Source organism: Pteronotus mesoamericanus, unplaced genomic scaffold, assembly GCF_021234165.1.
Source record: "Pteronotus mesoamericanus isolate MK-2021 breed Mesoamerican mustached bat unplaced genomic scaffold, CSHL_Meso_final contig_24, whole genome shotgun sequence".
In the NCBI taxonomy this organism is placed as follows: domain Eukaryota; kingdom Metazoa; phylum Chordata; class Mammalia; order Chiroptera; family Mormoopidae; genus Pteronotus; species Pteronotus mesoamericanus.
Window position 1 is genome coordinate 28,701,469 of NW_026555100.1, and position 13,895 is coordinate 28,715,363.

The window sequence follows — 13,895 nt, forward strand, 5'->3', positions numbered from 1 at the left end:
GGGGACAATTGTAATTGAACAACAATAATAATAAAAAAATTTAAAAAAATTTAAAAAAATAAAAATTTTCCATAAAAAAAAATACTGGTAAATTTCTTTAATAAATTACATTCTAATCACTTTTAAAAAAAGGAATAATTTTATTTTCTTACACTAAGTACTACATGGTTTTATCGTAATGGTTAATTGAGTACATTTATGTTATGCCATAAATGCATATTCTACTTTATTGCAATATCCCTTTTATGGAATTAAATTGTATTGAAATTTGTGATTTAATAGATATGGGTGATTATAATTTATTTAAATATATAAAGGATTGAGGTGGAGCAAATTATTTTACTAAATTGTATTAAATGATTTAGGAGACTAACTAACTGTATGTACCCTGGTGGAAAGCTTAGTAATATTAACTTGTTTTCAGCTCAACAGAAATAGATGATATGCTTAGAAAATCTACAAATCTGCTGCTGACGAGAACTTTGAATAGCTGTTTACTGAACCTTATTAGAAAACCTCATATAGGTTTGACAGAGGTAGGTTTATAACCAAATGTTTTACTATATGAAACAATTATTATAAGTTAAGTTATTGCTGAATATCATCCTGTAAAACTAGCTATTTCAAATAAAAGCATCAGTGTGAACTTAAGCGATGTGACGGAAAAGGGTTTTACATGGGAATAGACGCAGTAGTCTCCCTTTATTTACAGTTTCAGTCACCTATGGTCAACTGCAGTTTGAAAATATTAAATGGAAAATTTCAGAAATAAACAATTCATAAGTTTTAAACTGCACACTGTTTTGAGTAACATGATGACACCTCATGCTGTCCCGCCCAGAAAGTGAATCAGCCCTTGCCCAGCGTATTCTCCCTGTATGCGCTACTTACCCGTTGGTTATTAGTAGCTGGCTTAGTTATCTAAACAGCTGTCATGGTATCTCATGGCTTGTGTTCAAATAGCCCTTTTTTAATTTAGTAATGGCTCCAAAGCACAAGAGTAATGATGCTGGCAACTTAGATATGCCAAAAAGAAGCTGCAAAGTGCTTTTTTTTAAAGTGAAGAGGTAACAGGGCTTGAATTAATGAGGAAAGAAAAAAATTGTATGCTAAAGTGGCTAAGCTCGTGAGAACCGGTCTTTTGTCTGTGAAGTTGTGAAGAAGGAAGAAGAAATCCATGCTAGTTTTCTTGCCCCTCAAACTGCAAAAGTTAAGGCCACAATGCTTGCTAAATTAACATGGAAAAGGCATTAAATGTGTGGATCAAAGACATGAACAAAAACATGTTCCAATTGACAGCAGCATGTTGCTCCAGAAAGGAATCCCCCGAAACGCATGACCACATTCACATAAGTTTCATTATAGTATGTTGTTATAATTGTTCTCCTGTATTATTACTGATGTTAATCTCTTTTTGCGTCTGATTTATAAATTAATCTTTATTGCAGGTATATACAGATAGGAAAAAACAGAATGTATAGTGTGTAGTACTGTATATGGTTTCAGGAGCCCCCTGGGGTGTTGGCATGTAGCCCCTGCAGATGAGGGGGGACTGCTGTAGTTGAAGGTGTTGGAACATACATGTAGGGTTATGACTGCCAGACCTTCCATGAAAAATGAAAATACCCTTTTTTTTACTTCGTAAATGTGTGAAATTTGACAAAGTACTTTGAAACATTATTTTAAATTAATTGTCAGACTCTTGGTTATTTTATTTTTTAATGATAGCATTCATAAGCCGTGTTTGTAGCAGGCTTTTGAAATCAGATAATCAATTGTATCCTGTAATGCTATAATTATGCATAAATGGTTCTGTTACCAGAAGTAGTAATCCTGTTTTTAAAAATCAAATGGCTTCTTGTACATGTAACATGCATTTTACCGGATGTATTTTGTATTTTCTAGTTAGTGCAGATCATCATAAACACAACACACCTGGAACAAGCTTGCAAATACCTAGAGGACTTTATAACTAACATTACAAATATTTCTCAAGAAACTGTTCATACCACAAGACTTTATGGACTTTCTACCTTTAAGGTATGTAAAAAATCTAACCCAAGTTTTTATTTCAATCTCTGCAAACAAACTTTTAAAGAAAGTTTTTATTATATATGTGATTTTATTATATTCCTAACAATTGAAAATTAAAGGTAATCATTGTCAGCACTGAACAAATAAATGTCAGTGCCCTTTTGGTATTTTAAACATCTTATTAATATGGGGAAAAGTATATTGATTTTCTACAGCTATGTTACATTTTGTTTTGTTTTGAAGACTTCCAGTAGTGCGGAATTGGTCTCCTTGGACTTCCATTAATGTCTCACAGTTCAGTAGATACTTTTTTTATGTAATGTGTATATGTGTGTGTTTGGAAATTAAAAATGTAAGATGAATTAGATAAGTGTTAGATTGGTGTTATGTCCTTAATTGGCTCTAATCTGAAGAAAAGTAAATATCCTATTACAGGTTATTAAAGTCCTGCTTTTATCTGAATGGAAAGATTTCTGTGTGTATAATACCATGGGATATACTGAAAGATTAATAGTTGTTTTAAACAGAATGGAAGGTTAAATACTTTCAAAAATTTGTCTTATAAGCTATTTTATTATTTTATTGATTTGGGGTCATATAGATGTGACACTGGCATAGTCTTATAATATAAATTGCTTTGCATTACATATTTTACTAAACAAATATAAATCACTTATTGATCCCTTAGCTGTACAATGTGCTTGCCGATTTAACCACACAGGCCTTTCTAAGTTTTCTTTTAAAGAGAACTCTTTTCTTTCTACTCTTGTTATATAATAAATTACCCAATTTTTCTCCTAAAATTGTGGTATAATCAATTACACTTAAAAAATTCAGTGTACTTGTATTTAGAAGTAACTAATTAAATGTTAACGGTAATTAGATTTTCAAAGTCCAGGACTGACCCTTGGTTCCTGAAATTATCTGCATGGCCCCAAATCTTAATGCGTCTCTGTTTATTCTTGAGCTCATATCGTCATCCTGATCCAGAAAGCACAAATGCAGATAATATTTGAGTGAGTACTTTGATAAAATTAGTAATTAAAACTGAGAAGCTGGACAAAATATTCATTCATTTGTCCAGATAAAATAGTAACTAAGGTCATGTACTCTGGAGTTAGACTGCTATGTGACTTGCGCACATTTTTTAATTTTAATGATTCCCAGTTTTGTTATCTATAAAATTAGAGTAGCAATATATTACCTACCTCATCAAATTTTTATGAGGATTAATGGGGATTCTTAGCACAGTTCCACTTGTACATCATCTATACTCTGAGCACTCTATTAGGTGATGAGAATATAAAAATGTATCCCTGTCTTTGAGAAGCTCATAGGAAAATAAACTATAAAAAGACACTTGGTGATATGGTAGGATAAGTACCATAATGTAGGAGAAACCTCCACAAGATTTTGGACACTTATCTAAGGACAAATTGATTCTTTGCTTTTATATTAGATTTTGTACAATCTTCATTCTTTTTCTTTATTGATCTCTGTCCTTATGTCCATGTGTTACTTATAGACAGTCAAGAAGGGATTTACTAAGGACTGGAATTGTAAGCATATTTAACTGTTAACATTAAATTTAATAGGCTTACTCTGTGCTCCAAATTGCCTTGACATCTGGTGTATCTAGGGATCCTCAAGCAATTTCTTTATCAATTATAACTCAAAGAACCAAAGCTATGAGACATGGTGCTCTTAGACAACGGGATCTTGAAGCTACACTTGTCAAATCTAACTGTTGGGAGGGAATGTTTAAAAATGTTAGCTCTGGTCCATCGTCCCTGAAGCTGTAGATAATTGGTTGAAACTACAACTGCCATAGAATATCCCATGGTTTTCTTGGATATCAAGAAATCAAGTTTAGCCTTTACAAATAGTAGAACATCCTTGTTTTTTTTTTGTTGTTTGTTTTATTTTCACATAGAATTCAGGAAACCCTTTCAGTTTAGAGAGAACAAAAGCTCTTTCAAGCTCAGTTATGTGAAAGTCAAGTATTCTTCATTTCTACCTTTGGTTTATTTCAGGAGGAATTTGTCATAAACTATGATGTGAGGAGCAATTCAACTTCAAGAATTGTTAAATAAATATTAAAGTGAATTATTGAGGGAGATAGGGGAATTTTCATTTATAGTGAGTACTCAGTCTGTTACCTATTTCAGAGAGAAGATTAAAGTACAGCCTTGATTGCAGATGTTAGCATGGATTGCTTAGTTAACCGCTTAGCCTAATTCTTTTCAGTCCAGTTACTCTACCAAACATGTTCCTATTTAGTTGCTTAATGATTATGGAAGTAAGCATTTACAAGATCCTTTTACCTGCACCTCCTTTTACTTCCCCTCCAAAAAGCACATACGCACACACAAAATGCTTGATTTATATCATATATATTTTATGAAATATATAGATTATATTGGTAGCTTGCCTTTTCATTTTGCTAAATCTATGAGTGATACAAAAGAAATAAGTAGTTTCTGCCCTCAAGCAGTACCTCACCTTTTTGAAGTTAACCTGGATACACACTGAGAGCTACTCGAAATTAACATAAAACTTCTACATGAAAAGATTTGCATCAGAATAGAGGGGAGGAATGGGAATACTATTTCCTTTTTAATCTGTGTAGTAGAGAAATTACCTTGGTCTTTTTCTTTGGCATCAGAGCACTTTAACTTTGCTCCATGGAGCTTTTCCAACCTGCCACTCTAAAGCATCCTTTCCTTTTGAGTACTGGCCGTGATTAAAAACTTTTAAGAACCTAAAAGGAATATGCATCTGATTCTTTTTCTAGTTTGCCTTTTTAAAATCTATTGATGACTAGGTAACAAAGTTTTTTCAGGATCATAGCTAAAGTGACAGTGGTAAATTGTCTCTAAGGGCTTGAAAGTCTCTTCCTATGGAGCTAGGATACGGTACATGGACTTTTAAAACATATTTTTCATTGAACTATAACATACGTGTGTGTGTGTGTATGTGTATGAACACGTACAATTTATAGCAGCACAGATTATAAATATACACAGCTCAATTAATTGCTAAAAAGTGAACAGATTTCTGGCATGTAAAGATCTTGGAAGTTGTTGCTCTATCCTGACAAGTAAAAAGCTGAGAAAACTGAAAAATCAACAGTCTTTCTTTGATTTGTCAGAGAAGTGAGATCATAGGGCAAACTACTGCCCCCCAGATTGAAGAGACAGTCAGACAAATACAGAGAATCACAACTCAATGGGGCAGAAAATTCTTCAGGAACCACTGCTGGGGTAGGAAAACCTGAATTGTACTTGATAAATTTCTGGAGACTCAGTATGAATAACTCTGAAGGTTAAAACTTGTAATCATGAGGGTGGGGTTGGGGAGATAGGAGAGGTGGGCCTACACTTTCGTGAGTGCTACCTTCCAGTACCATACCAGGTGCTCCCAGTGAATATTAGAGAAAAAAATTCTTCCGTGCTTCCAGCAGGGGAAAAGTTAAAGGAACCATTTGAAATGCTCAAGTGTTTTTGTTCTTTAAGCATTTTATGCTTCTCAACAAGACCTAACCTGGAAACAAACTATTTACGTGCCTAAATTATTGGGATTTTATCAAAGCCTAACCAAACTGAAGGAAGGCAAATATTCAGCCTTGGCCTGCTCTAGCATCCTGTTCCACCTAATGGGTGGAAACGGGAAGTACTTGTGATGTTCACAGTCACGGGGCAGATAGATTTTTAAGAGTGGACCAATAAAACAAGACCCAACTATATGTTGTTTATAAAACCCACTTTAAATGTAAAGATTAAAATTAAATGGATGGAGAAAATATGCCATGTTAACATTAATAAAAAAAAGTGGGGGTGGCTATATTTCAGGCAGAGCAGACATCAGAGCAAAGAAATTTATCAGGGATAGAGGGGTATTACATAATGATAAAGGGATCAGTTCTCCAGGAAGATACAACAGTCCTTAATGTGCATGTACCTGACAACAGAGGGTCAAAATACATGAAGCAAAAGCTGATAGAACTTTAGAGAGATGAATCCACTGTTGTAGTTGGAGACTATACCCCTTTGTCAGAAATGGACAGATCCAGCAGAAGGAAATCACTAAGGGCATAGTTGAGCTCAATAAGACCTTCAATCAACTGGATATGCTCAGCATCTATAGACTACTTCAACAATAGCAGGACATACATTCTCCTCAAACTCACATGGAATGTTCACCAAGATAGACCATATTCTGGGCCATGAAACACATGTCAACAAATTTAATTAAAAGAATATAAATCATACGGTGTGTGCCCTCAGACTACAGCGGAATTAAACAAGAAATCAGTACCAGACAGATAGCTGGAAAATCCCAAAACACTTGTAGATTAAACAACATACTTCTAATTAACAGGTGGATATAGGAAGAAAAATATAATAAAGGAATATAATTACTAACTCTATGCCCACAGATCTTATAACCTAGATGATATATATAACCCAATTCATTGAAAGACACAATCTGCCAAAACTGACACATAAAAGAAATAGACATTTTGAATAGGGCTTTATCTATGAAAGAAACTGAATCAGTAATTAATAATATTTCAAAACAGAAAGCACCAGGCCCAGATGGGTTCATTGGAGAAGACTACCAAACATTTAAGGAAGTAATTATACCAATTCTCTACAGTCTCTTTCAGATAGAAGCAGACAGAGTACTGCTGAATTTATTTTATGAGGCCAGCATTACCCTAAAACAAAAAAGAAAGACTGGAAAACTATAGACCAATATTTCTCATGAACATAGTTGCAAAAATCCTCAACAAAGTATTATCAGATTGAATCCAATAATTTATAAAAAGAATTCTATGTTATTACCAGGTAGGATTTATCCCAGGTATGCAAGGCTAATTCAACGTTTAAAAATCAGTAAATATAATCCATGACATCACAAACTAAAGAAGAAAATTCACATTACCATATCAATAGATGCAGAAAAAACATTTGAAACAAAATTCAACACTCTTTCATAACTCTCAGTAAACTAGGCATATAGGGGAACTCCTTTATCTTGATAAAGATTATCTACAAAAACCCTACAACTAGCATCATACTTAATGGTGAGAAACTTGAAACTTTTCCACTAAGATCAGGAACAAGGCGAGGATGTCCCTTCTCACTACTCCTTTTAAACGTCACACTGGAAGTGCTAGCTAATGCAATAAAATAAGAAAAAGAAATATAAGATATACTGATTGAGAAGGGAGAAATAAACTATCTTCGTTTACAGATGACATGATTGTCTATGTAGAAAATCCAGAAGGATAATAATAAAAAAAAACCAACTCCTGGAACTAATTAGCAACTATAGCAAGGTTTCAGGATACAAAGTTAATATACAAAAGCCAATAACATTCTTATTTACCAGTGTATTAGTCCGCTCAAACTGGCATTAAAAAATATACCATAAACCGGGTGACTTAAACAACAAAAATTAATTTTCTCACACTTCTGGAGGCTGGGAGTTTTAGATCAGGGTATCAGCATGGTGGGGTTCTGGACAGCATTCTCTTCCTGGCTTACAGATGGCTACCTTCTCACAATGTCCTCATCTGGCAGTGACAGAGAAGCGGGGGGAGAAAATATACTGGTTTCCTCCTCTTCTTGTAAGGGTACTGATCCCATCACAAGGGCCCCCATTCTTATGACCTCATCTAAACATAATTATCTTTCAAAGTCCTCATCTCCAAATACCGTCACATTGGGGGCTAGGGCCCAACATATGAATTTTCAAAGGACACAATTCAACCCATAACATTCTGCCTCTGACCTCCAAAATTCATTTCCTTCATTCAAAATACATTAATTTCATCCCAAGAGCCCCCAAAGTTTAACTATTACCAGCATGAATTTTAAGGTCAAATATCCAAAGTATTGAAATGTCATCTAAATCATATATAGATGAGATTCCAAGTATAATTAATCCTGAGACAAAATTCCTCTGCAACCCTGTGGAACCAAACAAGCTGTGTGCTTTCCAAATATAATGATGGGATAGGCATAGGATAGATATTATTACAAAAGGGAGAAATAGGAAAGAAGGGAAAAATTATGGTTTCCAAGCAAGTCCAAAATTTAGCAAGGCAAACTTCTTTAGATCTTACGGCTCAAGGCTAATCCTTTTTGGTTCTGTATTTGCCTTGTAGACTCTTAGGGTGGGGATTTCCCTTCTGCAGCTCACCTAGAGGGAGCCCACCCATAGAAGAGCTGCTTTCTGACCTGTTGCAACTGAGACAGTGCCTCAGTTTTTGAAGCAAAGAAACATCCCTTATGATCTCTGAATTACCTTAAGAATGGTTTTTCCCCTGCCTTGAAGAATAGCACATAGATGTTCCTCATAATATATTATTAGGAATTGCAAATTAACAGTGAGATACCACAGTATACCTACTTGAATGGCCAAAATCCAAAACACTGACACCACCAAATGCGAGTGAAGATGTGGAGCAATGGGAATTCTCATTCACTGCTGGTAGGAATGTAAAGTGGTACAGCGACAACGAATATGTTCTCCGTAGGTTGTCTTTTTATTTTGTTGATGATTTCCTTTGCTGTGCAAAAACTTTTTAGTTTGATGTAGTCCCATTTGTTTGTTTGTTTGTTTTTCTTTTGTTTTCCCTTGCTTGGGGAGATATATCTGATAAAAGATTGCTACGGGCAGTGTCCAAGATTTTGCTGCCTATGTTTTCCTCTAGGATTTTTATGGTTTGGGGTATAACATTTAAGTATTTCTTCCATTTTGCATTTATTCTTGTGCATGGTGTAAAAAGGTGGTCTAGTTTAATTTTTCTGCACATATCTCCAATTTTCCCAACATCATTTATTAAATAAACTATCTTTAACCCATTGTATGTGCTTGCTTCCTCTGTCAAATACTAATTGATTATGAAAGTGTAGGTTTATTTCTGGGTACTGTATTCTGTTCCATTTATCTATGTGTCTATTTTTATGCTAGTACCATGCTGTTTTGATTATACATCTGATAAGGGATTAACATCCAAAATTTATAAAGTACTTACAAAACTCAACACCAAAAAACAACCCAATTAGAAAATGGGCAAAGGACCTGAATAGACACATCTCCATAGAGGACATACAGAGCGTCAATAGATATATGAAAAGATGCTCAATGTCACTAATATCAGGGAAATGCAAATTAAAACCACAGTGCAATACCATCTCACACCTGACAGAATGGCTATCATCAATAAACAAACAAGTGTTGGTGAGAATGTGGAGAAAGGGGAGCCCTTTTGCACTCTTGGTGGGAATGCAGACTTGTGCAGCCACTGTGGAAAGCAGGGTGGAGATACCTCAAAAAGTGAAGACTGGATCTGCCTTTTGACCCAGTGATTCCACTTCTGGGAATATATCTGAAGGAACCCAAAAGACTAATTCAAAAGAGCATAAATACCCCTATGTTCATCGCAGCATTATTTACGATTGCCAAGATGTGGAAGCAGCCCAAGTGTCCATCAATAGATGAGTGGATAAAACAACTATGAGACAGTTACATAATGGAATACTACTCAGCCATAAAAAGAAGAAGAAAATTTTACCCTTTGCAACAGTATGGATGAACCTGGAGAACATTATGCTAAGTGAAATAAGCCAGTCAGAGAAAGACTAATACTATATGATTTCACTTATATGTGGAATCTAATGAACAAACAACTGACAAGCAAAACAGAGACAGACTGATAGGTGGAGAGCAGATGACAGCTAGTGGAGGCAGAGGACGGGATGAGCGGATTGAGCAAAAAGGAAAAAGGACTCATGGACATGAACAGCCGTGTGGTGACTGCTGGGGGGAAGGGGTATAAAGGGACTACATGGTAATGGAAAAAAATACAATGAAGATTAAATTTTTTAAACAGTGGTACAGCCACTTTGGAAGGCAGTTTAGCAATTTCTTATAAAACTAGACATACTCTTACCATGGAATCTAGCAGTTACACTCCTTGTTATTTACCCAAGTGAGTGGAAAACTTACGTCCACACAAAAACTCACACATGTGAGTTTAGAGCCACTTTAATCCTAATTGCCAAAACTTGGCAACAACCACGATTGTCTGCTTCTTATCTTTTCAGTAGGTGAATGGATAAACTGTGGTACATTCAGACAATGGAATGTTATTCTGCAGTAAAAAGCAATGAGCTATCAAGCTATAAAAAGAAATGGAGGAATTTTAAATGACATATTACTAAGTGAAAGAAGCCGATCTGAAAAGGCCACCTAGTGTATGATTACAGTTATGTGGTATCCTAGAAAAGGCAGAACGTGGAGACAGTAACAAGATCAGTGGTAGCCATGGGTTGGGGTTGGGAGTGGGGGAGAGATGAATAGATAGAGCACAGAGGGTTTTAGGGCAATGAAACTTCTCTGTATGATACTATAATAGTGGCTATATGTCATTGTACATTTGTCCAAATCCATAGACTATATAGCACTAAGAGTGAACCCTAATGTAAACTATGAACTTTGGGTGATAATGATGTAGGTTCATTGATTGTAACAAATGCACCCCCTTGGTAAGGCATTCTGATAGTGGAGGAGACGGCAAATGTGGGAGCACATGGTATATAGGGTGTCTCTATACATTTATGAGTAAGAATTTTAAAAATTTCTCACTTAAATGATAATTTTTAAATTATTTTATATATATAAAGTTGACTTATTATTGCATTGCCAACACACTTGCAATATTCTTGACTGATTAGTTACATTTTAGCTTCTGATTACTTATATGCTTTGTGTATAGTCTTTTGTATAATTGGTGAAGTTTTCTTTAGTACAATTTCTTATTTTGTTGTGCAGCTTGATTGTCATCTTTTCAAAGCAGTGCATGTAACGTTTATTTTTTTTTCTTTACTGGTTACTACCAGCTTCTCCTGTTAGTATCTTACCCAAATAGAGAGGGCTGCATTAAGCAGCTTTGTGCTTGCAACTAAGTTAATAAATTTTAACTCCATAAAATCCTAAAAAGTAGATCAGAGAAAAGCAAAACTTAAATATTTCTTGAACAGAATAAATAATTACGCCAATTGTACAGAAAAGTAAGTAACATAAATAACGAGGATGATACTTTGCCAAAAACATAAAAGCTAACAGAAAAAGCAAAATCATTTTTTTTGTTCTATAAGCAAAAGGAGAAGATCAACAAAATTTATAGACAACTTCAACCCCCATGGGGTATATGAAAAATGCTCACCTTTCTGTTTTTCTGTAATTTATCATCAGTAATCACTTAATTATAGCAAGCGCCTCATGTAAAGGTGGCAGGAAGCGGAAATAGAATAGGGGAGGAGATGGATATAAATAGCTGTTTATATCCGATGGTTTGCAAACCTGATGACAAACAACCTGGATGGCCTAAGAAGTGGCAGATGCTACCACAAATCCTCCAGCCGTTCTTCAGCACCTTTGAGGTACAAAAACTCTTAAAAACTGGAAAGATAAAAATGTAGCACCAATCTTTTAAAAAAGAACAGGGGGTAATTTAGGTAATTTGAGAATTAGAAAAGTATTAAATTTATAATGATCGACAAGAATACTAGATAATTCAAAAGCTGGATTTTGAATTATTCCAGGGGTGTCCAGCTTTCTGGCATCTCTGGGACACACTGGAAGAAGAGTTGTCTTGGGCCACACATTAAATACCCAAATACTAACAAAAACTGATAAGCAAAAAAAAAAGGATTTTAAGTAAATTTACGATTTTGTGTTGGTCTGCATTCATAGTCATCCTGGGTCTCAAGTGTCCCGCGGGCTGCAGGTTGGACACCCATGTTAGACTTTAACTCTAGGTCAAAATCCGTATTGCCCATTCCTTTATGTTGCTAGAAGTGGAGTAGCGAGCCAATGGCTATGTGAGGGATTTAAGTTTTTCTAGGACAGGCCATTTTGGTATATTTTAATCTGTCTAAAGTAAGGCATAGTGTCTCAAAAGGCATAACTATGAACAAAGCAGTAATTGGTTGGAACTTGCCATCTATACTGACAGTTTGGCCTAGGAGTATATATTAAAGGATATGTGTTTCTATTGTTCTGTGCTAGTTACTAAGAAGATGTGGAATGGTCCTGAGCCATTAGGATTTTTTAATCTAAAAGGGCAGATATTTGTAGATACAGAGCTGAGGGGTGGAGGTAGGGGGTGGAGAGATGGAGCGAAAAAGAGGGCTCATGGACATGGACAGTGTGGTGATTGTAGGGGGAGGGATGTGTGAGAGGGATAAACAATAATGGAAAAAATACAATAAAGTATAATTGGAGTTGGAAAAAAATTCAAAGAACAGGTAACTACGAATAAACAACTGTAGTATATAATCATAGATCAGTTTGGCCCTACAGACATGTTTGATTTGGTTTTGTACTGTTTTGAATTTGAATACCGTTAGATGAGATTTACGCATTTATGCTTTACAGTCATCCTGCCTGCCACTGTCAGCTTGTCTGCCATACTCATTCACGTTACCTGCCTGGACTCAGGAGGCTTTTGGGTATTTGTATAAGGCACAATCCATATCGTAAAGCTTACAACTTTTTTTAAAAAAATCACAGTAATATAATATAATGAAAACATCTGGTGAAAAGTAGCTATTTCACTAAATTAATTTGAAGCATAAGCAAGCAAATTTTTAAAATTTTTTAAATTAATTTTAGGTACCAAATTAACTTTTCTTGATTGTTACGCTGATGTCTAAAATAGTTCAATAAAAACTCATAATGTCTTAAATTGGCTCCTTTTTCTACCTAATTTTTCTTTATGTTGGTACAGTAGTTCCTCTTTATCCTCAGTTTTGCCTTCCATGGTTTCAGTTACCGTACTCTGAAATTATTAAATGAAAAATTCTAGAAAGAAACAATTTTTAAATTTTAAAATGTGTGATAAAAACTCATGCCATCTCATCCTGTCCTGCCTGGGATGTGAATCATCCCTTTATTCAGCATCTCCATGCTGTCTATACCACCTGCCCATTAGTCACTTAGTAGCCCACTCAATTATCAGATTGACTCTCGTGGTTACCACAGCACTTATGTTCAAGTAACTCTTATTTAACAATGGCGCCGAAGCACAAGTGATGCTAGCAATTCAGATCTGCCAAAGAGAAGGCTTAACATTCTCCCTTTAAGTGAAAAGGTATCTATGTATATATGGGGAAAAACCTTGTATATGTAGGGTTTGGTATTACCTGGTTTCAGTCATCCCCTGGGGGTATTGGAATAAGGGAAACGCAGATAACAAGGGACTACTGTAATCCCCCCCCCTTTTTTTTGCCTCCTTTCCTGGGAAATCTGGAGTTATCTTTGGTCTATTTCTTTCTAACTGCTCCTGTCACACCCCTTTCTCCATTATGACCAATTACTAGGTTTTGATGTTTCGTCTTAACTACTTCCCCCCACCCTTTCTTTATAGTATCAGTAGTGACATTGGCTAATGAATTGAGTGCTGTGTGCTACCACTGTTTAGAAATTTCTAGATCAAGATCATAGATTATCAGAGCCTCATTTCTTGAATTAGAGCAGGGAGAAAATAGCATGAGAGTATACCTTAGTTTTGGTAGTTCCAACTTTATCTCCCAGTTGGATTTTTAGGGCTCAGAAAAATGTCACAGAGGTATTCCCCTTGCTTCAAGTGAGTAATATTAAATGTAGCCTTTTTTTCCTAGAATGCTCAATAAACTAATACAAGATACTGGTATTAGAGCTATTAATAGAAAATTGACAAGAACTGACAGGAAAAACAAACTGTCTTAAACAATAAAGGAAAAATTATTATCCAGTGTGACTGGAAGTTCCAAGAATGTAGCAGGTTTTGTGTGAGGCTGAAG

The 13,895-nt window shown here is 35.2% G+C and overlaps 1 protein-coding gene across 4 annotated transcripts in view; it reads left to right on the top strand.

Annotated features, from left to right (window-relative positions):
* Nucleotides 1-13,895, top strand: part of EXOC6 (exocyst complex component 6) — a 169,725-nt gene that overhangs the window by 89,607 nt on the left and 66,223 nt on the right. For all 4 annotated transcript variants that reach the window (XM_054572861.1, XM_054572863.1, XM_054572864.1 and 1 more), the window contains exons 16-17: nucleotides 425-536; nucleotides 1,906-2,040. In XM_054572861.1, the coding sequence (XP_054428836.1) occupies nucleotides 425-536; nucleotides 1,906-2,040 (247 nt within the window). The remainder of the gene's footprint in view (nucleotides 1-424; nucleotides 537-1,905; nucleotides 2,041-13,895) is intronic.